The sequence below is a fragment of the Dipodomys merriami genome, unplaced genomic scaffold, assembly GCF_024711535.1.
Source record: "Dipodomys merriami isolate MVZ:Mamm:240054 unplaced genomic scaffold, mDipMer1.0.p SCAF_8, whole genome shotgun sequence".
In the NCBI taxonomy this organism is placed as follows: Eukaryota; Metazoa; Chordata; class Mammalia; order Rodentia; family Heteromyidae; genus Dipodomys; species Dipodomys merriami.
The window spans coordinates 56,649,953-56,673,631 of record NW_027206401.1 but is presented as its reverse complement, the minus strand read 5'-3'; the positions used below and the strand labels follow the sequence as shown (position 1 = coordinate 56,673,631).

At 46.9% G+C, this 23,679-nt stretch overlaps 2 protein-coding genes across 3 annotated transcripts in view; one reads left to right on the top strand and one right to left on the bottom strand.

Annotated features, from left to right (window-relative positions):
* Nucleotides 1-23,679, bottom strand: part of Mrap2 (melanocortin 2 receptor accessory protein 2) — a 138,742-nt gene that overhangs the window by 28,728 nt on the left and 86,335 nt on the right. The window lies entirely within an intron of this gene.
* LOC138819014 (KH homology domain-containing protein 1-like) lies at nucleotides 13,409-14,276 on the top strand. The gene is made up of 3 exons (XM_070010148.1): nucleotides 13,409-13,514; nucleotides 13,672-13,854; nucleotides 14,164-14,276. Exons 1-3 carry the CDS (start codon nucleotides 13,409-13,411, stop codon nucleotides 14,274-14,276), a joined length of 402 nt encoding a protein of 133 aa, XP_069866249.1.

Sequence of the window (23,679 nt, the reverse complement as noted above, 5' to 3'; positions counted from 1 at the left end):
AGACCCACTTCCTCCCATTACGGGAGGAAGCATGGTCCTCCTCTTCCCAACCCAGGAACAGCCGTTGCCCTTCTCTGCACGCCCAATGATGCTGATGAACATGAAGAACATGAAAAAGTATATAAAAATGAAATTTGTACTATCAGAGGAAGAAAGGGAGGGGAAAAACTATGTCCTTGGACTTTCAAGGAGGAGAGAATTATACTAAAGGCTTTATAAATAATGCCCTAATTCACTATCAGTCTTTAATACACACGCCCAAGTGCCATGTTTGCATCCCCATCTCTTGGTTTTATGTCTGCCCCGCTGTCTGCCCTTTCCATTGGACCAGCTTTGACTCTGAGCCCCGGACATGTCTTTTGGGCTGCGGGGAGCCACGCTGTATCAGAAAGTAGCAGTGAGCTACAGGGCCTGGCCTGTGTCACAAGGAGATGCTGGGCCCCATGAGGGAGTCGCCCAAAGCACAGTGAGATGTCTGTCCATCCTCCTGGAGGCCACAGCATGCACTCTGCCTCTTGTGCAAGAGGACCAGTGGGGAGGATCAGAGAGGAGGATAATAGGGAGGATCAGGGGGGAGGACCAGGGGAAAGGATCAGGAGAAAGGGGGGAGCTGCGGGGGGGGGGTAGGAGGAGAGGGTATGTGTGTGTGGAGAGCCAGGGGGGAGGATCAGAGGGGAGGTGGGGGACCTTAAAGCATACAAAGGGTATTTTCTAGACTCCCTAGAATTGTGTGTATATAGTATTAGGTCATCTGTGACTTGTGAATGTATAGTTTGTATTTCCTTTTGTTTGTGGCTGCTAATAATTTCCTGCTGATGCCCTGCTGCTGGCTTCTGCCCCCTTACCTCTATCCACTCTGTCTATGGCCATGGCCACCTCAGAACCCCACTTCATCTTCATTGGGTGTGGGAGTCTAACTCAGGTACGTGCAGCACTGGGCCTTCCCTGTCTCCTCACCTGGGACCAGGTGTGGCTCAGCTTGGCCACTGTGCAGAGAATATAATGATGGCTCCCTTGATATGGCAGGAGCTAATCTATTATTAGAGAATCCCCAAACCCCTTGGGCCCAACCCTGTCCCAACAGCTTTGTGCCAGGTGCCATGACTACCAGAACATCAGTGGTGGGGACAAGGGCAGTGGGATGGCATCCAGACCATTTTCATACAAGATCGTCTTTCAGAGTCCACCCCACCCTGTGGGGAAAGTCTCAGTCACGCCCTCCTAAAATCAGCCTGGCTTTGTGTGTCTAAGATGGATTAAAGATCTCCAGAAGAGAAGCCCGCCTTCTGCTCTCAGCACTGTGCATCGCCAGAGCTTCAGGAGGCGCACAGCCTGAGCTTGCAGTTGGAGTGACCCCACACCCTGCTGTGTGATTCTTCTTCATCCTGCTCTGGAGGGCAGCAGCCCATCTGGCAGATGCAGAGTCCGCTGCTCCTTAGACTCCAGTGCCGTCTGACCACAGGGTCCACGACCAAGGGCCTCCTCCTAGGGCCTCCTGCACAGGGACTCTGCCAAGGGACCCAAGATCCCCATATGGCCCGGGGCCCTGGTCGAGCTTTAGGCCCCATCTGTCCCCTGGCCCCAGGCATTCGCTCCCTCCCCTCCGCCCGTTCCTCCAGGCTGGCTGTGGCCTCCCCCGCCATGCTAGGCCATGGCTTCCAACTGCAGGGCCTCTCGCTCCTGTGGAACCCCGTGTGCATAGACGGCTTGAGTGATGCTACTGAAGTGAGTCACAACCAGCTTTTATTAAAATACTAACATTACAAATCAAATATGAAATAAATGAGGGGAAAGTGCAGTCTTGGCTATTCAAGGGGAGGGCGGGGTCTCTGGGAGGGGCGGCACAGGGCTCTGAGGAGGGTGGGGTAGGGGGGGGTCAGGGAGGGGCAGTGACATCTGCGGGTCTCAGCTTGGACACTTGGACGGGTGGTGGACGAGTCTGGGGGTGCGGCCTCCTCCACGGGGTCAGCAGGGCCGCTGGAACTCAGCGTCCCAGATCACAATGATGCCGGGCCCTTGTGGGAGATGATGGGGCACTAGATTTCCAAGTCCGAGTTGCTGTCGAGGTCCAGGTAGTCGTCCAGATCCAGGTCCAGGTCCAGGTTGTCGTCGTAGGGGGTCCTGGAGGCTACCTTGTCGCACACCAGGCCCAGGTTCTGCTTGGCCAGCGCCAGGTCGAGCATGGCCAGCTCCACCTCCAAGGCCTGCTCGGCCTCCAGGAGGTCCCTGGCCTCGGAGCAGGCCGGGGCTCGCTGGTCCATCGGGGCCAGTGCGTGCTCCTCAGCGTCGTGGCCTGCCTTCGGGGGCTCTGTGTCCTCGGCGTCGGTGTCGCTCTGAGGTTCTTCTTCCTCCACCAAGACCGGGAGCTGCTGCACCCAGGGCCTGGGCACTGCCAGGAAGGACCTCAGGGCCACTTTGGGCTGCAGTGGCTTCTCAGGTGCCTCTGCCAAGGTCCCTTCCCTGAATATCAGACCCCCAATGCTGGGGTTCCCGGCAGGGCCGCCGGCGGTCACTGGGTGTCCCTGGATACCGAGCCCCTGGGCCAGGCCGCGGGCGGTCACTGGGCGACCCTGGATACCGGGCCCCTGGGCCAGGCTGCAGTCAGTCACTGGGCGTCCCTGGATATCGGGACTCTGGGCCAGGCCGCGCGCGGTCACTGGACGCCCCTGGATATCGAGCCTCTGGGCTGGGCCGCGGGCGGTCACTGGACGCCCCTGGATATCCAGCCTCTGGGCTGGGCCACGGGCGGTCACTGGGCGTCCCTGGATATCGGGACTCTGGGCCAGGCCGCGCGCGGTCACTGGACGCCCCTGGATATCGAGCCTCTGGGCTGGGCCGCGGGCGGTCACTGGACGCCCCTGGATATCGAGCCTCTGGGCTGGGCCGCGGGCGGTCACTGGGCGTCCCTGGATACCGGGACTCTGGGCTGGGCCACAGGCAGTCACTGGGCACCCCTGGATATCGAGTCTCTGGGCTGGGCCGCGGGCGGTCTCTGGGCGCCCCTGGATATCGAGTGTCTGGGCCAGGCCATGGAGGGTCACTTGGCGCCCCTGGATATCGAGTCTCTGGGCGGGGCCATGGAGGGTCACTGGGCGCCCCTGGATATCGAGTCTCTGGGCCGGGCCATGGAGGGTCACTGGACGCCCCTGGATATTGAGTCTCTGGGCCGGGCCGCAGTCAGTCACTGGGCACCCCTGGATATTGGGCCCCTGGGCCGGGCCGCAGACAATCACTGGGTGTCCCTGGATACCATGCCCCTGGGCCGGGCCGCGGACAGTCACTAGGTGCCCCTGGATACCGGGCCTCTGGGCCGGGCCGCGGGCGGACACTGGGCGCCCCTGGATATCGAGTCTCTGGGCTGGGCCGCGGGCGGTCACTGGGAGTCCCTGGATACTGAGCCCCTGGGCCGGGCTGCAGTCAGTCATTGGGCACCCCTGGATACCAGGCCCCTGGGCCGGGCTGTGGACAATCACTGGGTGTCCCTGGATACCAGGCCCCTGGGCCGGGCCGCGGACAGTCACTGGGCGTCCCTGGATACCGAGCCCCAGGATAGACAGTGGGCAGCCCTGGATCCCATAAATCCAGGAAAAGTCACGGGTGGTCAGGGTGTGCTCCTGGACCGCAAGCATACTGGCTGGGCAATGAGCAGTCTGGGTGTCCCCCTGGCCTTCAGGGGTCTGCTCCTGGCTGGCAGGGGCCACCTTTGTGCTCCTCCAGCGAAAGGGCCAGAAGCGCCGTGGTCCCTGCCGAGGTCTCGGCCCGGGTCTTGGCTCGGCTCTGGGGCGGGGCGGGGGCTGTGGATGGGATCTTGGCTGGTATCCTGATCCGGAGTGGGGTGTCACCCGGGTTGTGGTCCAGCGGCGCAGAGCACGGACCAGCCTCCCTCCCCACCATCCATTGACATCTGAGCCAGGGGACGAAGGGAGCTCACAGGACATGTTGCCTGCTCCTCCGTCGCCTAACAAGTGAGCCAGGGTCTGCGGCGAGCGTGGCTGTTGGACCCTGGGTTCCAGGTTCCATTCGTGCATTGTGAGGCCAGTGAGGTCATCTCCGTGTCCGCGTGGGCCCTCCCCACCCCCACGCCATGAGCCCGGCCTGTCACGTGCTGACAGCAGGATGTCTGCAGCCCTGTCCTCCACGCCTGGGTGGCCCCGTGCGGCAGGGCTCAGCCTCCGGTTCCTGGGTGGACTCGAACCCCTCCTCTGCTGCTTGGTGGTTACTTTGGATGCGTCAATTTGTCTCTTGGGGCCTGCCCAGCCCCACCCATTCCCGGTGACATGTGTTCTGGGATGGCCTGGCATGTTGTCACTGTGCGTGGCCGCGAACCCCAGTGGTGGCAATGGTGGTCACCACTGCAGAGGTTTCCAGTGGGACCCGCACAGTCTCAGGATGGGACAGGGCAGCTGCATTCTCCCAAGGGACACCCAGGCATGTAACAGATATACACACTTATGTATAGACACATGCACAAATATATATATATATCTATAATAAATTTGTGGTACACACATGCATACACACATTTACATGGCCATTCTTACACATGGCCTTGTGATGCACACATACATGCATACACACAGTTTCCTGGCCTTGTTATCATGGCACATAGCTAAATCTCTGGTTTGAACCTCTCTCCTCGGCTCAGGCTCCTTTCTGGCTTCTGCACTGAACATCTGTCTCCTAAACAATGCTGTGGGACAAACACAAGCCTATCTCCTGTCTTCAGTATGCTTTCCAGAATCTCCTTGTGCCTCCTTCCGTGTCTGGGAAAGGCCCCCATCTTCAGCACCTCCTCTTCCCTTCCAACACCCCCTAATGCTGGTGGCTTAGCTGTTCTCTCTTTTGTTCCAAAGCCAAAGGCACAGCTACCTCTACTGCGTGGAAGAGCACAGCCATGCCCTCATTCAGCTGGAGCCAGAGTTCATAGGCACAGGCCAGACTCCACCTGTCCATTGCTGTCATTTGTCCACACAGGGCCAGGCAGTGGCGCATACACAGGGTTTGGTATTTGGAGCACCAAGACACTTACTGACAAGGCCAAGGTAGATGTCTGTGACTGAATTGGGTTTGAAGGTTTCATGCCAGCCCTGGTATTCTTGAAGACTGGTTAAATTTTTGAAGACACACTCTGTTGGTGGGAACCCAGAACTGAGCACTTTGTGGCATGAAGTTACTCAGGAAGACGGGATTGGGGAGATATACGTGAATCCCTCGGCAGGGATGGGCTGGGTGTCTCCTTATCCCCTAGTGATCCATAGGCATCTTGGCTTACTTGCAGGCTCTGTTTGATCAGTTCTTCCCTCTGACCAGGCCTGCAAAGGCTGCAGTGTCTGGAGCCAATGCCTGAGTAAATCGTACTTTAGTCAGTTGTCTCCATATGCAGCTGGAAACCTGGCACCTGTGTTTACCTGTCAGCACGAGGTGGCATCTATCTTTTCATCTTCCTCTGGTTACCCACGCTCAATTCCTTGTTGGTCTTTGATTTCATTTCTGTTCATTCTATATGCTGTAAAGGCTGACCTCCCCTGGGAAGCTGAGATGGGAGGTGAGTCTTGCTCAGCCCATGATGAGAAAGTCTTGGAAGACACTGACAGGTTTGCCCATGCGGACCCATTGGCCCCCTCATGCATTCTGGGCATGTGCTGAGGAAAGCCTCAGTAATCTTTCATGCCTGTGTTGTTTTACAAGCTTTTACAGCCCATTCATTCTTCCTGTAATGCCTCCAACACCCCTGGAAAAACAACCCCTCTCAAGAAATTTCAGGTTTTTTATTTTACCACATCAATTAAGCACCTAAATTATACATTGCTTTTGGGGCATCAAAATGATTTCATGAAATAAATCGCACAGACACCTGCAGCAGAAAACACAGTTATGTAGATAGCTGAGTGTAGAACTGACTTTTCCATATCTCCTGAGATGTGAAATCAGAAGGTGGAAATTAAATTGTTAATTTTGAAAGTGCTTTGATTATATTTATATATTTATCTATCTTTTGGTGGCTCTATAGCTTGAACTCAGGTTCTAGTCACTGAGCTATTTTGTTTAAGGTTAGTGTTGTGTTCCAATTTAAAATGCAGTACTCCAATTTCCCAGTAAGATATGACAGCACTCAGTCAATCTGGCTGGAAGCTTTTTACTTAACCACATGGCATCTGCCCTCAGCTCGCACAGCTGCAGAACAGCCCTGTTTGCTTTTCCTGGAGGGTTTTATAAGGAGGGTTTTCATGTGGGTGATGTTTACCAAAGCAAGCAAGTAAAGATACATAGAGATAAAACATAGCTTTGAGTCACAGGAGCACAGGCAAAACAATCTTTCCTTGGTCAGCATGACTGATACTATCAATGCTATTGACATTATTGATACTTGATTACAAAAAGTCAAAACATATGCATGGTTCATAGAAGTCAAAATACAAGCTTGGGTGGGGATAGTCTATTTTACAGTAATGATTTTTAAAAAAAATTTTGGTCAGTGGTTGGTTTAGAACTCTGAGCCTGGGGGCTGTCCCTCACTTCTTCAGCTCAAGGCAAGAACTCCACCACTTCAGCCACAGCACCACTTCTGGTTTTCTGGTGTTTTTTTTTTTTTGTTTTTTTTTTTTTTTTTTTTTTTGGAGATAAAAGTCATACCGACTTTCCTGCCTGGGCTGGCTTTGAAGTGTGATCCTCAGATCTCAGCCTCCTGAGTAGCTAGGATTACAGCATAAGCCACTGGTGCCAGGCCGAAATGATTTTCATTATAAGCTCCGGACTAACACAGCATCTCAGTTCAGCTGGTAATAAGCCTCAAGGTTGTCAGTGGCTTCAGCAAAGTTTGTGGTAATCTGCAAAGCTGCCAGCTTGGTTGGTAAACTTGAGAGAAGATGGAGAGACATTCTTTTGCTTTTTAGCAAGGATGTAAAGGGGTTAGAGCTGACTGCAGGTCAGCCTTAGCCTGGAGTTTTCCTTTAGCAAGGAGTTTGTCCTTTATCAGTAACTTTGTTCTGTTTTCTGATTTCACATTTTGTTCTCATGGATATCCTTCTTTTCCAAGGGAAAGGGGGCTCAGGGGAGAGAATAAATTTCCAACAGCAGGAGAGATTGAGGCCAGACAATAGGAGACCATACTGCGAGTGAATAGCAACTTAGATATCACAGCTAGCACTGTCTACTCCCGGACTTTCTGTGGTTAGTGGAGATGAGACATGTAGAAGTAAATGCCAAGTGTACACAAAGGTATTAATGGAAGGATGGTATTTGCAGGGGAGAATTCAGAAGGTGTAATTCCTCAGACCCTGGCCCTGGAAAGAGCTGTCAGTGCCAGACCAGTCCTTCACCCTGACAGCTGGAAGGGGAGGAGTCTGGAGAGTGGAGCCAAGGGCTGCTCTCTGTTAGGGGGCCTGCTGCCCCCAATCTGCCCTCAGAGGACCCTATCTTTGTATACTATACAATAAGATTATATGCATATATATGATACATATCTTTCCTGGTTTTGTATCCTTTTCAGCTCTTCCCTATGAAAGATGTCCACAAGACTCAAAAATCCAGAAGAAAAAAAAAAGGAAAAGAGCAACTAACCCACAGTTAAACAAGAGGAGACTGGGAAACTGGTACTTGGGGAGCTGAAGGGCAGGAGGCGATCAAATGAAGAGAAGAGGAGAGAGGATAATGCACTCTTAATATTCATTGCATATCCAAGAAAACTGAGAAGAGGGGATAGTTTGGAAGGAAAAGGGGAGAATGATTAAAGTGGTGACATTGATCAAAATGCATTGTTCTTATGAAAAGATTTGTCGAATGGAAATTCCTTTGTATACCAAAAGACAATAAAAATGTAATTTAAAATGTAGATTTGCCAGAAGTTAACTTGTGTTCAAAGTCCTCTGTGGATCAGCTCCTGAATTCTTCCCTCACTGAGACCAAGAACTTCCCATTTGTCTCCCCCATAGGGAGATGCATCTTCGAAAAATGTCCTTTTATCTGTGTTTTGGTTTGGTTTGACCATCATTAGTAAAAATGACACCTTTCTTCTTATCAGGAAAGATTTTAGGAACACTTGAGTTTGCTTGAAATTCTCAATCATTTCTGTAACTCAAATATGTTTATAATTACCAAAATACATTACACTTATAATTACCAAAAAATAGAATTAAAAAAGTGAGAAAACAATATTGGATGTTAATTGTACCTTTGTGTGTATCTGTGCTAGTACTGGAGTTGAACTGGTGGTTTCTCTCTCACACCTTCTTTTCTCCCTTCCTTCCTGTTTGTGGACACACTGGAGCTTGAACTCTTGCTTGACTCTTTTCCTCAAGGCTGCCATTTTACCATTGAATCTCTAACCCACTCCCAGCCTTTTCCCTGCCAATTTATGGTCAGATTGGTCTTCCCAGACTCAGATCTCAGCCTCTTGAGTAGTGAACTTAGGTATTAGATGTGTTAGCCACTAGCATCTGAGAATCAAACCAGGGCCTTATATGCATGCTAGGTAAGCACTCAACCACTAAGCCACATTCCCATCCCCAGCATCTGGTATTAATTATACTTCTCACTGGAAATAAGAACCGTCATTTATAGTATGGGTTGATAAAAGAAAATGGCAACACAGTGTTTGTGCAAGTGCCAGTATTCCTCAGACATAATTTCCTGGTAGACTTGACTGGGGCAAGTGTTCTACCACTAGCCACACACCAACTCATGATGGTCTTTACCCCCCCCCCCACTTTTCAAAAGAGAAATAGACACCTCACTCCAGTGGCTCATGCCTGTAATCCTAGCTTCTCTGGATGCTGAGATCTGAGTATTGCTGTTCAAAGCCAGCTGGAGCAGGAAAGTCCATGAGACTCTTATGTAACGCCAATAAAAACCCACGAGAAAATTGGAAGTGGTGCTGTGGCTCAAGTAGTAGAGAACTCGTCTTGAGCTGAAGAGCTTAGGGACAACACCCAGGCACAGAGGTCAAGCTCCATGAACAACAAAAAGAGGGGGCGGGGAGGCAAGAGTGAAAGATTTTATTATTTCAGTGAAAGTTTTATTTTACTGAAACCCTAAAAGATATTTTCCAAATATCTCCTGCCCTCCCTTCAACTCATCTATTTTTAATCAATGCCTCAGGGAAACATCTGTTATAACTGATGACATTCTTTTTCTTTTCTTTTCTTTTTTTTTTTTTTTTTTTTTTTTGTCTTTCATAGGGCCTGAACTCTAGGCCTGGGCACTGTCCCTCAGTTCTTCAGGTCGAAATTAGTGCTCTACCACTTGAGCCTTAGCACCACTTGTGGCTATTTCTGCTTATGTGGTGCTGAGGAATCAAACCCAGGGCCTCATGGATGCAAGACAAGCATTCTAAAACTCAGCCAACTTCTCAGCCCCTCCTTTTGTACCTTTTGTGCATCATATGGGTCTTGACAAATATTACGACATAATGATTGGATATTTTTGTTGTCCTACAAATTCTGTATTGTGTCTACTCCTCTTTCTTAACCATAAATCTTGGCAGCCCTGATCTTTTAATATTATCCATAGGGATAAAATAGTTGGAAACATACAGATCTGACCCTCTTCAGGTGGATTTTCTTTCACATACAAATAAGCATTTAATTCACAAACAAGACTGCACTAAAGCTACCAGCACGGCTATGTTTATTGCAGCATTATTTACTATAGCTAAGATATGGAACCAACCCAGATGGCCCTCAGTAGATGAATGGATCAAGAAAATGTGGTATATATACACAATGGAATTATATGCCTCCATCAGAAAGAATGAAATTGCCCTATTTGTTAGTAAATGGAAAGGCTTGGAAAAAATTTTATTAAGTGAAGTAAGCCAAGCCCAAAGAAATATAGGCCCATGGTTTCCATTATTTGCAAAAATTAGTATATGTCTGAGTCAAGCAGAAAAGGTCAGATAAGTTGATGTTAGGGAAATGAACCCTAAGATATGTATTCAAATGTTTTTTTTCTTTCATGTGATTGTTTCTAACACATTTATAAGATGATTTCTTTGTGGCTTTGTATGTCCCTCCCCCATGTTATAACGCCTGCTTTCACTGTATTTGATGTTGGTATAATTTGTGGAGGGGCAGGGGAAAAACAAATTGTTTAAATAGGGATACAGGTGGACCCATTGCAACAATGAGATGTACAAGTCATTATGTCAAAAACAAACTTTAAACTTTGGTGGGGGAATGAGGAGGATTGGTTGGGAGGGTGGGGGGAGGATGGGAACTGATGGAAAGGGAAAACAAAGGAGGAGGCTACAATGCTTGATAAGAAATGTACTCATTATCTTGCCCAAGTAATTGTAACCCCTCTGTACAGTACTTTCACAATAAAAAAAAAAGAATAAATAGGCATTTAAGACTCTTCCATTTCTTTTAGGTGTGACAGCTCATTTCAATGGTAAAGATTACCAAGTTGTCTGGATATATCATAGTTTATTTATCCATTCACTGATACCTTGCTTTCTTTTAGCTTTTGACAATTGAGAATAAAGTTACAACACATATTGATGTGTAAATGCTTATGTAAATATACACTTTGGAGTCCTGGAGACAAATACCTACATGTACAATTGCTGGATAGTATGGTCAGAACATTTGGGGATGTGGTACAGTAGTAGAGGTAGGGAAGCTTCAGCACAGACACATTCAATCCAGGATAGGATATGATCAGATAGAGGAGAAAGAAGAGAGAAGAGAACACAGAACAGGACAACAGGACAGGACAGGACAGGACAAAATGGGAGAGGATGGGAGAGGATAGTATGGTCAGCACAGAAATGGAGGGCCAAAAGGGGAATAAATGTAGCAGTGACACTCACAAAACACGATTGAAAATAGGTGGGGACTCATGGGTGTGCACAGGAAGGAAAAACTGGGCGAGAGTTAGAAAATGGGTGACACTGATCAAAAAGAAATGTACTCTGCATTGGATGTATGTAACAATAACCCCTCTCTACAGCACCTTTACAAACAAACAAGTAAATAAATAAGTAGAAAATCCCTAAGAAATTCTCAACAGTAAGGTAACAAACTGAGAACACTAAATATGAGCAAGGATATGAAGCTTTAGCAACTCACATTCCTTGGTGCTGGGAATGCAAGATGGGACAGCCACTTTGGAAAATGGAAACAAAATAAGGCAAGGAATATTAGTAACATTAAATGCCATTGAGTAGGGTAAAGAGCTAGAAAGAGAGTTTGGCCCATTTTTACAAAACGAAAAAATATTCTGCATACAAGCCTTCGTGTTTTGAGGCAGAATTTGAGACTAGCTTCAAGCTCACCATCTTCCTTCCTCTGTCTCCTATAATAGGGATTAAAGGGATTAAAGGCATGCAAGCCCATGTCTGGAAACACCCTTCCTTTTTTATCTAGCACTATGAATTATACTCAGACATACAGGTTTGCTCTTCTTGCTTGCTCAGCTGTCACTCTACCACTTGAAACATGACTTCTCTAGCCCAGCTGTTACTGATTATTTTGGAGAGGTAGACTCCCTGAATTTTCTGACAGCACTGTTTTGATGAGCGTTCTTTCATGTCTCGGGCTCCTAAGTAGGTAAGATTTCCTGGCTGAGGTGCAAAAGTCCATTTCAGCAAGGTGGGCTATATTTCACTCTGTTACTGAAGAATTACTGACATTTTTTACTGTCCTTAGAAAAGCTATTAAATTCTTCCCTGTCTTCCGTGAATAATTAGAATCAACAGAGAGAGAAAATATGGATTCCAAAAGTAAATTCAGAATACTCTTCAAAACTCAGCTATCCACCCAAGTGCAATACCCAAGCACCTCTCCATTTATATATAAAATAATATGCATACTGAAAAGAACCCCGAACATAGAAAACAAAGAACCTCTTCTTAGTTTGTGTAATCATTTTAGATGACTCTGTATTCTTTACCTCATCTATGGTGTATACATGTGCACATCTGAGGGAAGGTAGGAGCCGAGCACAGAATCAGTGGAAAGCAGGTGAAAAATACAGCAGAAGGGCCCATAAGGGACACTGGACATTGGTGACAGTGGACTAATCAATGCAAGGGTGGAGATGGGATGGAGGGAACGAGAATGAAGGAATAGCTGATAGGAAGCAAAAGCAAAAGGAAAGAAATGTACATATAACTCTATTTTTAAAGAAAAAGGTGTCATTGTAAAAGGTCATAGAGTTCATGAGCAATGTAGATTGAAATGATGACTAAAAGGATCCATCACATCCATCCTAGGAGACCATAGGTAGGCAGGCAGGCACAGGAGAAAGATCATTACAAGGTTTAATAGAGGAGACATATTTGCCCCGAAGAGAGAGCACATGGCCACCCCTGCTATCTAGGTACAGTAGGGTCTGGAGGTTAGGAAGTGAGGTAGATGGAGTTAGTTGGGTCTGGGCAGAGAGAGGGAGAGGCCAGCTGTACCCTGGGAACTCCATGGCAGGGAGGGGCTCAGGTCTGGATGGAGCTGAGGACCAAAGTTGGGCATAGGCTTACAGTGACTATCATTATGAAGATCAAAAGGTGTTTGTGAATTTAAAATAAATAATTCAGCTTTCAACAGCCTGAAAATTGCTACATTAGCCTCTCCCCAATGTCTAATGAAGAGGAAAAGTTAACTGGACCTTGATTGAAAGGACCCCACTTGGAAACCATGAACTGAGCTTTCTACAGTGAGGTAGAGAAACAAATATCATCCATGGAAAGAGACCTGAAGCACAAACCTTCAGGTAAAGAAACAGATGCCTTCAATGAAGCAATGTCCCCTTTCCCTTCTCCTCTCCCATCCTCTTCCTTGTCCTCCCTTCTTGTCCTGTGCTGTGTCTTGTCTTCTTCCATTCCCACTTCTCCTCTGCTTTTCCTCTCAAATTCTCCCCTATCCTATTCTATCCTATCCTGGATTGAATGCAGTTAGTGCTTGAACTTCCCTAGCTCTAGGACTGCTCCACATCCCAAACCATTTGCTCTTATTAACTTTTATTAATTTGAGATAGTTTATGAATAGATCCCTCATTCTCTATCCTCTTTGTTCCATATCCTGCATGGTTGGGACAGAAAAACCAACAAGACCCATTCTGAAGCCATTTTTGTTCTAGCATAGGCACCCCTCAAACCTCAGTAATGCTCACTCCATCAGAGTGAAAACGAGCTTGCATTCCTAGGCACCAGATACATGGGTTGTGTTAACTAACTAGTTTATCATGAAGGTTTGGATCTAGACTGGAGGAATCCAGGTTTGGATTCATCTGTGATTGTGTGGATTATCTTTGAAAGTTTTAAGGGCTAGTTCAGCCTCTCTAGGGTGGGACCAGGGTGGGGAAGCTTGGATTAGCTGAGTGAGGATATAAAACCCAGGGCTTCAGAACTTCTTCATCTCTACAATCAGCTTCTTGGACTTGCTCTGTGCTGAGTAAAGCAAGGAGAGAAGACAACATGGACATGAATTCTTTTGGTATAGGAGAATGGTGGATCAAGCCTGAAAATTTCAATGCCCCATTGGTCTTTTACCTGGCAGAGGAGCTGGAGCAGATAATATTCGGTAGGTGGCCCTTATGCCATCTCCTGTCTCTTCACATTCATCAGTCTCTCCCCATGTTTCCTCTGGGATCTGTGCCAAGCCTCCACCCTCACGTTCACCTGACTCCCAGTTCTGTTGGTGGTTTTCCTGTTCTTCCTCTCTCCTTTTCTGTTCCCAGGGCAGGAGGACAGATACCTCCACTGCATAGAAGAGCACAGCCACACCCTCATTCAGCTGGAGCCCTGGTTTACAGTCACAGGCCACACCCGAGTCACTGTGGTGGGTCCACCTAGGGCCAGGCAGTGGCTGATGGGCATGATATGGCTTTTGGAGCACAGGAACTTTCACTATCGAGCTCGAGGTAAGTGTCTGTGATCTAATTGAGGTTGAGGCCTTGATGCCAAACTTGGTGCTCCTATATGGCATCAGGAAGACTTGGACTGCTCAGGAATCTGAGAATCCAGATGTTCCCACAGTCCCCTGCAGTGCAGGACCCCAGAGTCAACCATATTATGAATCAAGTCATCGAGGGAGAAAAAGGAAATGAGGGATATGAATGGGTTCTCTTAGAGGGGTGTGCTGGGATTTCTCTTGCCTCCCCCTCCTTCCCTTGTGTTCCCATAGGCTTCTTGTGCTCCTAAATGCTCTGACTTTTCTTCTTCCTCTCAAGGCTATCAGATGCTGCAAAGTGTCCGGAGCCAGCCCCTAACCAACAAGGACTTGGCTGCCAGTCTCAATGTGCAGCTTGACTCGTTGGTTGTGAAAGGCTATCAGGATGAATGATCCAGCTCTCCCCGTTCCTCAGGCTTCCTTCAGCTGAGTGCTTCATTGTCTTGGGCTCCCATGCCCTTCGTTATCCCAGGAAGACCCACCTCCTCTGTAGAGCTAAGTGAAGACATGTCAGACAGTGGTGGACACTGACATTTTCGCCTTTGTTATCTACCTGAGGCCTTCTAGACACATATCTGAAGGAGTCTTCTGAAGAAAGTGTTCTGCTGGTGAATGATATCCAATAAAACTGGTTATGCAGTCTGCAATGCCTCTATGTGGCTCCCTCTCTTCCTCTCCCCCTTCTTTCTTTGTAAGCTTATCCTGCCATTCATTTTCTCATAATCCCTCCCAACTTTTAGGAAACACACAGCCTCTCTCAAGACATCTCACATGTTCATATTTGTAGTTGGGTTGTTAATGTTTCAGTTTTAAACAGTGATTACTTAGTGATCTCAAAGCAGGAAAGAAACATGTTCAGTGTGTTCTAAAAGTGGGGTGACATCTGGCAAAAATGTCATTTTACCTGCTACCTTCAAGCCTCCTGTTCAACAGATACAGTGACTCTATATACCAACTTGAATACAATTAACAAATAAGTGTGCTTGGTGGATAATGCCTATAATCCTAGATTTTCAGTGTAATGTCTGAGCAGGGACACCTACCCATCTCTTGGCTAAGTTTCCACCCAGTATCTGTTTTCTAGGTAACTGGCACACCTGGAAACAGTCACCTTCCCCTCCTGCTGGCCACATCCTGGGCCACCTCTGGTCACATGCCTCCCAACTGACCTCAGGAGGGTCCCAGACCCTGAAGTCACATCTGCAGCCAGTGTGGCCACACTTTTTCCCCACCTGGCTACACCTCTTCCTGTCCCTGGCCTAGATAAGTTCTGGCCCAGAGGTGGGTCACCCCTTCCCTTTTGAGCTCTGCCTCTCCATCATGCAAGGTGGGGGCAGCAGTTGGGTAAATAAACTTCTTGGGCTGAATAGTGCCTGGTGTTCTCTGTATCGGCTACCTAATGAAACCTACTTGATGTACTTCATACTCAGGAGGCTAAGATTAGTCTATGAAACCATCCCATGCAGGATTATTTGGAAGACTCTTCTCCAATTTACCAATAAAGAGTTCAATAGGGATGTAGGGTTCAAGTGGTAGAAGGCCAGACTTCAGCAAAAATACCTGAGACAAACCCAGGCTATGAGTTCAAGCCCCAATACTGCTCATGTTCCCCTCTAAAAAATGCTTAGGTAGCCAGCAAACTGCCAGGTCATCAGACCACTGATGAGTCTGTGGGAACTGGCAGAGCTGTAGCTTGAATTCCTGCATTTGAGATGGGGGGAAGTCACTGTTCCTGCCTGGGTGCCTTAAGAAATGTGTATCCAGGAGTTCGTATGTTCGCATGTGAAGACAATGAATGAACACAAGGAATACACTTTACACCATCCACTCTGCCCTGGCTGCTGCTTCTCATCAGCACCTCATGTCTAAAAGGTCAGAATACATAGGAAGTCCCTGGGTAGTGTGTGAAAATAAAGTTAGTAGTCTTTTACTCTTTCTTTGTGTTGCTTTTATGGCTTTTGTGTGTGGACACTACCAAGGTTTTCATCTCAGGTCTTTGAGCTCTCACATGAGCCACACCCCCAGATCCAGCTTTTCTGTTGATTAAGTGAAGAGTGTCACAGAATTCTCTACCCAGCCTGGCTTTTAACCTTGATTCTCACACATTCCCCTTGTGAGTTAGCCAGGATTAAAGGCAAGCACTGCAAGGCCCACATTCACAGGACTCTTCCCTTTTGCTTATTAAGCATGTTTTAGTCTGATTTTCACCTACAACCCTTCATCCCACTTTCCCCTAAATTTCATAAGATGACTTGAAAACTTTTCAGATTAAAGAGATGTTCTTCCCAGAGGGGAATTCAGTCACCAGAGAAGATTCTAATAATAGAGGGAATGCTCACAGGGAAATGGAACTATTTCATCTTTGAGAAGTACTTAACCCACAAGGGTTAAGTAGGGACTTGGAGGTAATCCCTGCAATTAGAGGTGACAAAGGGAGATCAAGATTTTGAAGCCAGCCCTGGATACATACAGAATATTCTCTCAAAAAACAAAGAAAACAAAACAACCACCACCACAACAACACCACCAAGCCAGGCACCGGTGGTTCATGCCTGTAATCCTACCTATTAAGTAGGCTGAGATCAGAGGACCACAGTTCAAGGCTAGCTTAGGCAGTCAGTGAGACTCTTATGTCCCATAAACCACTAGAAAACTAGAAGTGAAGTGCTGTGACAGCACCCAAGCCCAGAGTTCAAACCCATAACTGACAAAAGAACAAAACATAACACAACAAAACCCCAAAAACAAACCACCCACCAAACAAAATACAATCAGGTACTCATAGGTTACATGTGCAACCCTAGCAAATTAAGAGCTGAGATATGAAAGACACAAGACAAAAGACATGTGGAACATGACTATTATTAGGAACATGTATTAGGATGTTCAATATCAGTTTTTGTTTTTCAGAATCTAAAATGTATTGGGAAGCCTATCCACTGTCAAGCAAGAACAGTTCTGTGGCGCGTCTTCCAGGTAGAAGGGTAGGGGCTGCGCACCTCCAGGCAGGCTCAGACACCCTCTGCAAAGGATGCTAGGGGTATAGGCAGTGGTGGACTTCCTCTTTCTGTAGCCATTTGAACAAACTAAGTATGTGATAGACAGACACTAGGGTCGGGTCCTGTGAAGGACATAGCTGTAGACTTCCTGCTTGGCTCTGTTCTGATGAGAGCCCACAGTGGACCATATCCACATCCACAACCTCATCATTCTCTCTCTCTCTCCAGTTTAACTGCAGCCACATAGGGGAAAAGCAATGTCAAGGACTCATTTGAACAGGACACTAGCTGTAACTATGGGAGTAGGTTGACTCCTCTTTGGAAATCTGTCCCTGGGAACAACCCTAACTTTCCTCTCCCCATGCACCTACAGCCCCTGGGAGCAAAGACAATTTGATTAGGAATGGGGAAGGACATGAAGCAGAGCACAGTTACAATGAAGTAGCTCAGCTCAGGTCCCACCTCCTTGCTTTCCAAGTGTCTGTGCTGTCCTCCTTCTAATGACTCTCACTTGGTTCTCTAGTGGCAGGCAGCACCAGAATCCTCAAAGACTGTTGGTAATGTAGCAACTTGCAGTACCTTCTCTGAACCCGCTTAGGGTTGTCAGGACGTTGTCTGAGGGAGCAAGTCCTCTGATGTGGCTGGACTCAACTCCTGCCACAGCTGGAAGTGGCTCTATCTCGGGAGACACAGGCCTTGCCAGCCTAAGAGCTGTCTCTTCAGCTGCTGTCACAGCTGGAATTTGCTGTGTCATCTCCACTGTCAGCTTGAGATCCTCAGCAGCTGAACCATGGGTGGCTCTTCATCTGCCACATTTGGACGTTGGATGTTCTCATTTGATGTGTGTACACTGAGCTTGGTTCCATACTACTGGGAGAGTGGGATTCATCTGGGAGTAGAACACTGTGTACCTGGCCTGTGCTGGACTGCTCTACATGGGCAGGGACCACTTCCAAGAAATGGCCAGAAGTTTCTACCCTGTGGTCAGGATCAAGGGCTGCTCCAACATCTTCACACACTGATCTTCTGCCCTGAATCTGGGCTGTTTCAGTACACAGTCCAGAGGTGAAATACTGTCCTTCGGACCCTTGTGAGCTGTCTTGTCTTCTCCACCATGCTGATTGTGCAGGAAACAGCCAGTGTGTCAGGAGTTGGGACTGGGCTTGGTGGGGAGGGGGTTCTCAGAGGAGGACCTTGTGGACAGCCCATTGATGGATATGGCAGAGTGCACAGCTGTGTGCCACCCTGCTGGTCTTCCCCCAGGATGGTGCAAGGGTGAAGAGCAGCCACACTGGCTCTGGCTGTGGGAACATGGGACATGCAAGGACAAATATCCTGTAAGGATTAGGCAGAAAGACATTAACAAATTCAAGGGGGCTGGGAAGGTGGCTCCATGGTATAGTGCTTGCCTTGCATGCATGAGGCCCTGGGTTCGATTCCTCAGCACCACATTAGCAAAAAGAAAAAAGCCGGAAGTGGCATTGTGGCTCAAGTGGTAGAGCGCTAGTCTTGACCTAGCTGTGGGACAGTGCCCAGACCCAGAGTTCAGGCCCCACGACCAGACCCCCCCCCAAAAAAAGAAATTCAGGGCCTTCAAGGGGCTGCTGCATCCCAACCATTGTTCCTTTTGCCATTCTATAAGCAGGTATATGTCCAGGGCAACACTGTATCTCTGAGCCAGTGAAACATCTAGGACTTCCTGTGGGTCATAACTGAGGTGGTTCATTAGCAGAGAGATGATGAGGCGTGGGAGTTCAGGACTCTGTCTCTACTGGTGAAAGGCCAGAATGTTTTTAAACATGGGTGAAGTAGACTACACTCCAGCGAGGGCCTGGGCTGGGGGTCCACCATAACGATGCAATTTAGCTAGCTTTGAAACTCAGGAGAGAACTGGGCTGTGAGGCTGTGGGCCTTCTCAGCACCTGCTTCTCCAGCTCCTTCATATTCACACTTGAAGTGGGAACCAACCTACAACACAACATACTGCATCTCTCCCAAGCTGCACATGTCTACTCTGGAGCTGTCATACCCTTGGTGCTCTGGTAAGAGTTCCTGAGCACAACATCAGAACGTCCTGCACTTTGAGTCTACCTTCTGGGCAGCTGAGAATCTGGTACTGAGATCAAAGTTGCAGCCTTAGCGTTGCCTATAGTGTCTAGTAAGATGTTCTGTAATTTAGTTCTCACTGTGCCATGCCCATTTCGTGGGAATATCTCATGGTGCTACACTGTTTGCACTTCCTCCTCCACAGACAGCCCAGCGTTTGGATTATATCCAGTATGTTGCCTCCCTCCATGGACTGTACTGCTAGATAGACTCATTCCTCAGTTCCTAGGATATGCAATAAACCAAACACGTTTGGGAATCTTTTTTTTTTTTTTTTTGTCAGTCTAGGGGCTTGAACTCTGGGCCTGGGCACTGTCCCTCAGCTCTTCAGCTCAAGGCTAGCACTCTACCACTTGAGCCACAGCACTACTTCTGGTTTTCTGGTGGTTTATTGGAGATAGGAATCTCACGTTCTCTCCTGCCCAAGCTGGCTTTGAACCGCGATGCTCAGATCTCAGCCTCCTGAGTAGCTAGGATTACAGGTGTGAGCCACCAGAGCCTGGCTACATTAGGAAATCTTGATGGGACCCAGGCAATAGTCAAAGTTCTCAGGTGGGAGAAAGAATTACGTGGGGTTTCACTCACAGGGAACACATACATTGGTCTGAAGTAAAAATATAAACAGACAAAACAAATGGAAGCATTTGTGGAAGGAGGGAGGCTGGAGAGGTGAGTGAATAACATGCTGGGGACAGAGCTGGGGAGGTGGAGGTGAATCTGCACAGCATGGCCAAGCCAGGTCTCTGAGGAGTCCAGCAAGGCCTTGAATGAGATGTAGCTGAGTCCTGCACTGTAGAAAAGCAATCAGGGTTACAGGAAGTTCCCTCTTGCATCGTTCCAGTGTGGAGCTGCTAGTGATGGTCAGGATGACACTCAGGGCCTCACACATGCTTAGGTAGGCGCTTATATTACCGAACATACCTCAGCCAGTGTATAAAGTGTTTTGTTGTCCAGTTTCTACCCTCTGTGTGAGGAGAGTAAACAGGTAGCTGATGCTGCCTGCTAACGTTACAGTTAAAGCACTGAGTCCAAGGATCCATGACTGAAGGCCTCGGTGTTGCTCTTCAGCCTCACCATGGACCGCTCAAGACCAATGGACCTCAGAATGTCCCTGAAAGAGATCAGCGAACTGAAAACATCACTCCTGCTAGAGATAGAAAATCCAACTTAAACCACCTCCTATTCATGACTATGTGGTTGGGATGAGGTACCCAGACCAGAGGAAGGGTCTTGATGGGGAGAGAAAAGATCCTGGGTCATGGGGAGGCTGAGTAGGGCCTGGGGCTTGGCCCTGTGTGGGTTCTGGTGACTGTAGTAGCTCATAGCCAGGGTCAGGTATTTAGCAGAGAGGACACTGTGGAGAATACAAATCTGGAGAGAGCCTAATGCTGGGTCCATAGTGGGACAAAGCAGGACCCACAATGAATTTAAAACTAGATGCTATCTCAGTCTCCTGATCAGTTAGGATAATAAGTAGGAGACACTGTCCCTGGTTGTCTGGTCTTTCTCTGTCTTTTTAAAAAAATCTTATGCCCTTCCTGGGATTTGAACTCAAGGCCTGGGCAACATCCCAGAGCTTATATTCAAGGTTGGTGCTCTACTACTTTGTCCACAGCTCCACTTCTTCACGAAGTGGAGATAAGAATATTACAGATTTCAGGGCACCAGTGGCTCACACCTGTAATCCTAGCTACTCAGGGGGCTGAGATCTGAGGAAGGTGGTTAAAGCCAGCTTTAGCAGTAAAGCCCATGAGACTCCTATTTCCAATAACCACCAGAAAACCAGAAAAGCTGAAAAGCTCTTATAAAAGAGGAAACATACAAAGTTTAAATATATGAGTATACATTTTAAATTAATGCATGTAAAATTCTAAATATCTGCTCTCTAGCCATGTACTATGTATATATGTATGTACACTTCTGTTTTAGAACTTCTTATACTGGTGGCACATAGAAACATATCACTTAGATTGATCAAATTGCTCTGAATTATCTAGATCCAATTTTATAAGTGATAGATACCAGTGACCACTAAGCAATGCTGACAGAAGCCTCCAGTAGTGGTCCCTATGGAGGACCACTCATTCCCCCTCACCTTGTTCCTTCAGGTTGTCATAGTAATAAGCCACAGTCTCCTGCTTAGGGCAACTGTGTCACATGGTAACCAGGCACCTGCATCTACAAACCTAGTGCTAACCAACACAAGCCCAGCTAATACTTAGTAATTACTTATAGACCACTTCCCAAAGAGACTGGAAATATTTTGAGCTAAGTGCCTCACCTGCAATAGTCAGTCTGAGGTGAACATGGTGCCCGGCCTGCACCTGCAGATGAGTGCGTGGAGGCAGTGGCACACAGAACAGCCTCGTGTCGGGAGTGATGTCTGCCCTCCACACCATCTGGCACTTCCTGTACTATAGAACAATGGAGCAAGTGTTGCCAGCCAACGAGAAAGCACAGGATGCCTTCCTTGTGGCATTCCAACAAACAGACCATTTGCACTCTAATATTTACTGCATATACATTTTTTAAAATAACAAAGAAACAAAAATGAAAGGAAATGAATGGTATTGCCTTTTAAGAATGAACTGAAAAACTTGTTTGCTTGAGCAGAAAAATATTAACTGTGTCTTTAACAGAAAAAATAAAAACAGATGCGTATCTAAGTCATACACATAAATTACTTGTGCACTTTAATTGAAATGGTTGTGAAGGAATGAACACTATTAGGATTCTTCACTAAAGGCATTACCTAAATGAGTTTGTGAAATCTACCTATTAGATAGTATCATCTGAAATTCAAACTCTGCAAGAAAACACAAATTTCAAAAACCCTTTCACAGACACCAATGTTCCCCTCAGGACTTCCATGGCATCTTTACTTGCCACTGCTCTGCCACTGCTATCCCAGCATCACAAACATCAATGAGTACAACAAAAGAATGCACAGCACACCTGTATCTTTCCTGGGAATAAATGAATTCTGCTTCACCAGGGGATGGGCAAGACACTTCCAGGAAGTACTCTCTTTTCTTAAGGATAATCTCCAATTTTCCCCATTCTCAACAACCCACACTGAAAAGAAAGTTCCAGCTGTATCAATACTAAATACACAATTTTATTGTAAAAGTCTCTTCAAACAGTCAGAATGTTCTCATTTTGTTCATTGATATGATACTTTGTTAGAAAAGTATGATTTTGTTTAAATATTCACAAGAATTATATGATATTAATCCAACTTATTTTAGAATGGTCCCCAGTAAATACAGAATCCATTTAGTAAAGTACCTGAGAATCTTTGAGAGTTAAAAGCCTTTCTGATTTTTTTCCTTTTGAATGATTAAAATAGTGTGGTACTTAAAATATATGTATGGGTATTGCTGGGTACCTGTGGCTCATGCCTGTAATCCTAGCTATTCAGGAGGCTGAGAAAGGAGGATCAAGGTTTGAAGCCAGGGCAGAGAGCAAAGTCCATGAGACTCTTAACTCCAATTAACAACCAAAAAACCTAAATATAACTCAAAGTGGTCCAAGCCCCAAAACTGGCACACAAAAAAGTATGTGTGTATATTATGTGTATATGTATATATTTGTATATACATTTTAGAATCCATATATACTTTTTATTGTCTATATATAGGTACATATATGTGTATATATACAAATAGATGGATATATACAGATGTATATATATGTATGTATATATTATGTACATACATATATGTAGAGTTCTATATATTGGTTTTAACTTGAATCTTTTAACTTTTTTTTCTTTTCTGCTTGGTGGAGGGGCTTGAACTCTGGGCCTGGGCCAGACTTTGAGCTGAGATCCTCAGGTCTCACCCTCCTGAGTAGATAGGATTATAGGTGTGAGCCACCCAGTGTGAACAAGCTTTTATTTGTTTTTTGTTTTGTTTCATTTTGTTAGTCATGGGGTTAGAACTCTGGGCCTGGGCATTGTCCCTCAGCTCTTCAGCTGAAGGCTAGTGCTCTACCACTTGAGCCAAAGCACCACTTTCAGTTTTTGGGTGATTTATTGGAGATAAGATTTTCACGGCTCTTCTTTTTCCTAGGCTGGCTTTGAACTGCGATCCTCAGGTCTCAGCCTCCTGAGTAGCTAGGATTATAGGCATGAGCCACCAGCACCTAGCTTGAACATGCTTTTAAAAATATAAAACATTTCACCTTCCCCGTGGACTAGGGTTTTGTGTCCTTTAGTCAAGCACTCCACTTCTAAGCTATTTTCTTCAGAAATGATGTATCTGTTTCTCCCTACTGCAAACTCAGAATGTAGCAACAATCTAACATTTCAAAGTAGATGCAATTAAAAGTAAATTCAAAGAAATTCAATTAAATGGTCACTGATTTGAAGCAGAATGCTGTCTTTGAATCTGCAGTAGGCATTCGGACCTAGTGAAATGTCTTGGGTGGGTGACTGGAAACCTGAGACCAGGACTTGCCCATGTATATGCAGTCTCATTCTTAACTTAGTGGCTCTCTCAAAGCCATTTCAACATATCATCTAAGAAAACACACCTAGCTAGGGCTGGAGTGCAGAGATGAGGGAGAAGGAAGGACGAAGTGAAAGGAGGAAGGAATTGTTTGGTTTTTGTTTTGTTTTTATTGGTGCCAGTCCTGGAGCTTGAACTCAGGCTCTAGGCATTGCTCCTGAGACTTTTTTCTCAAGGCTG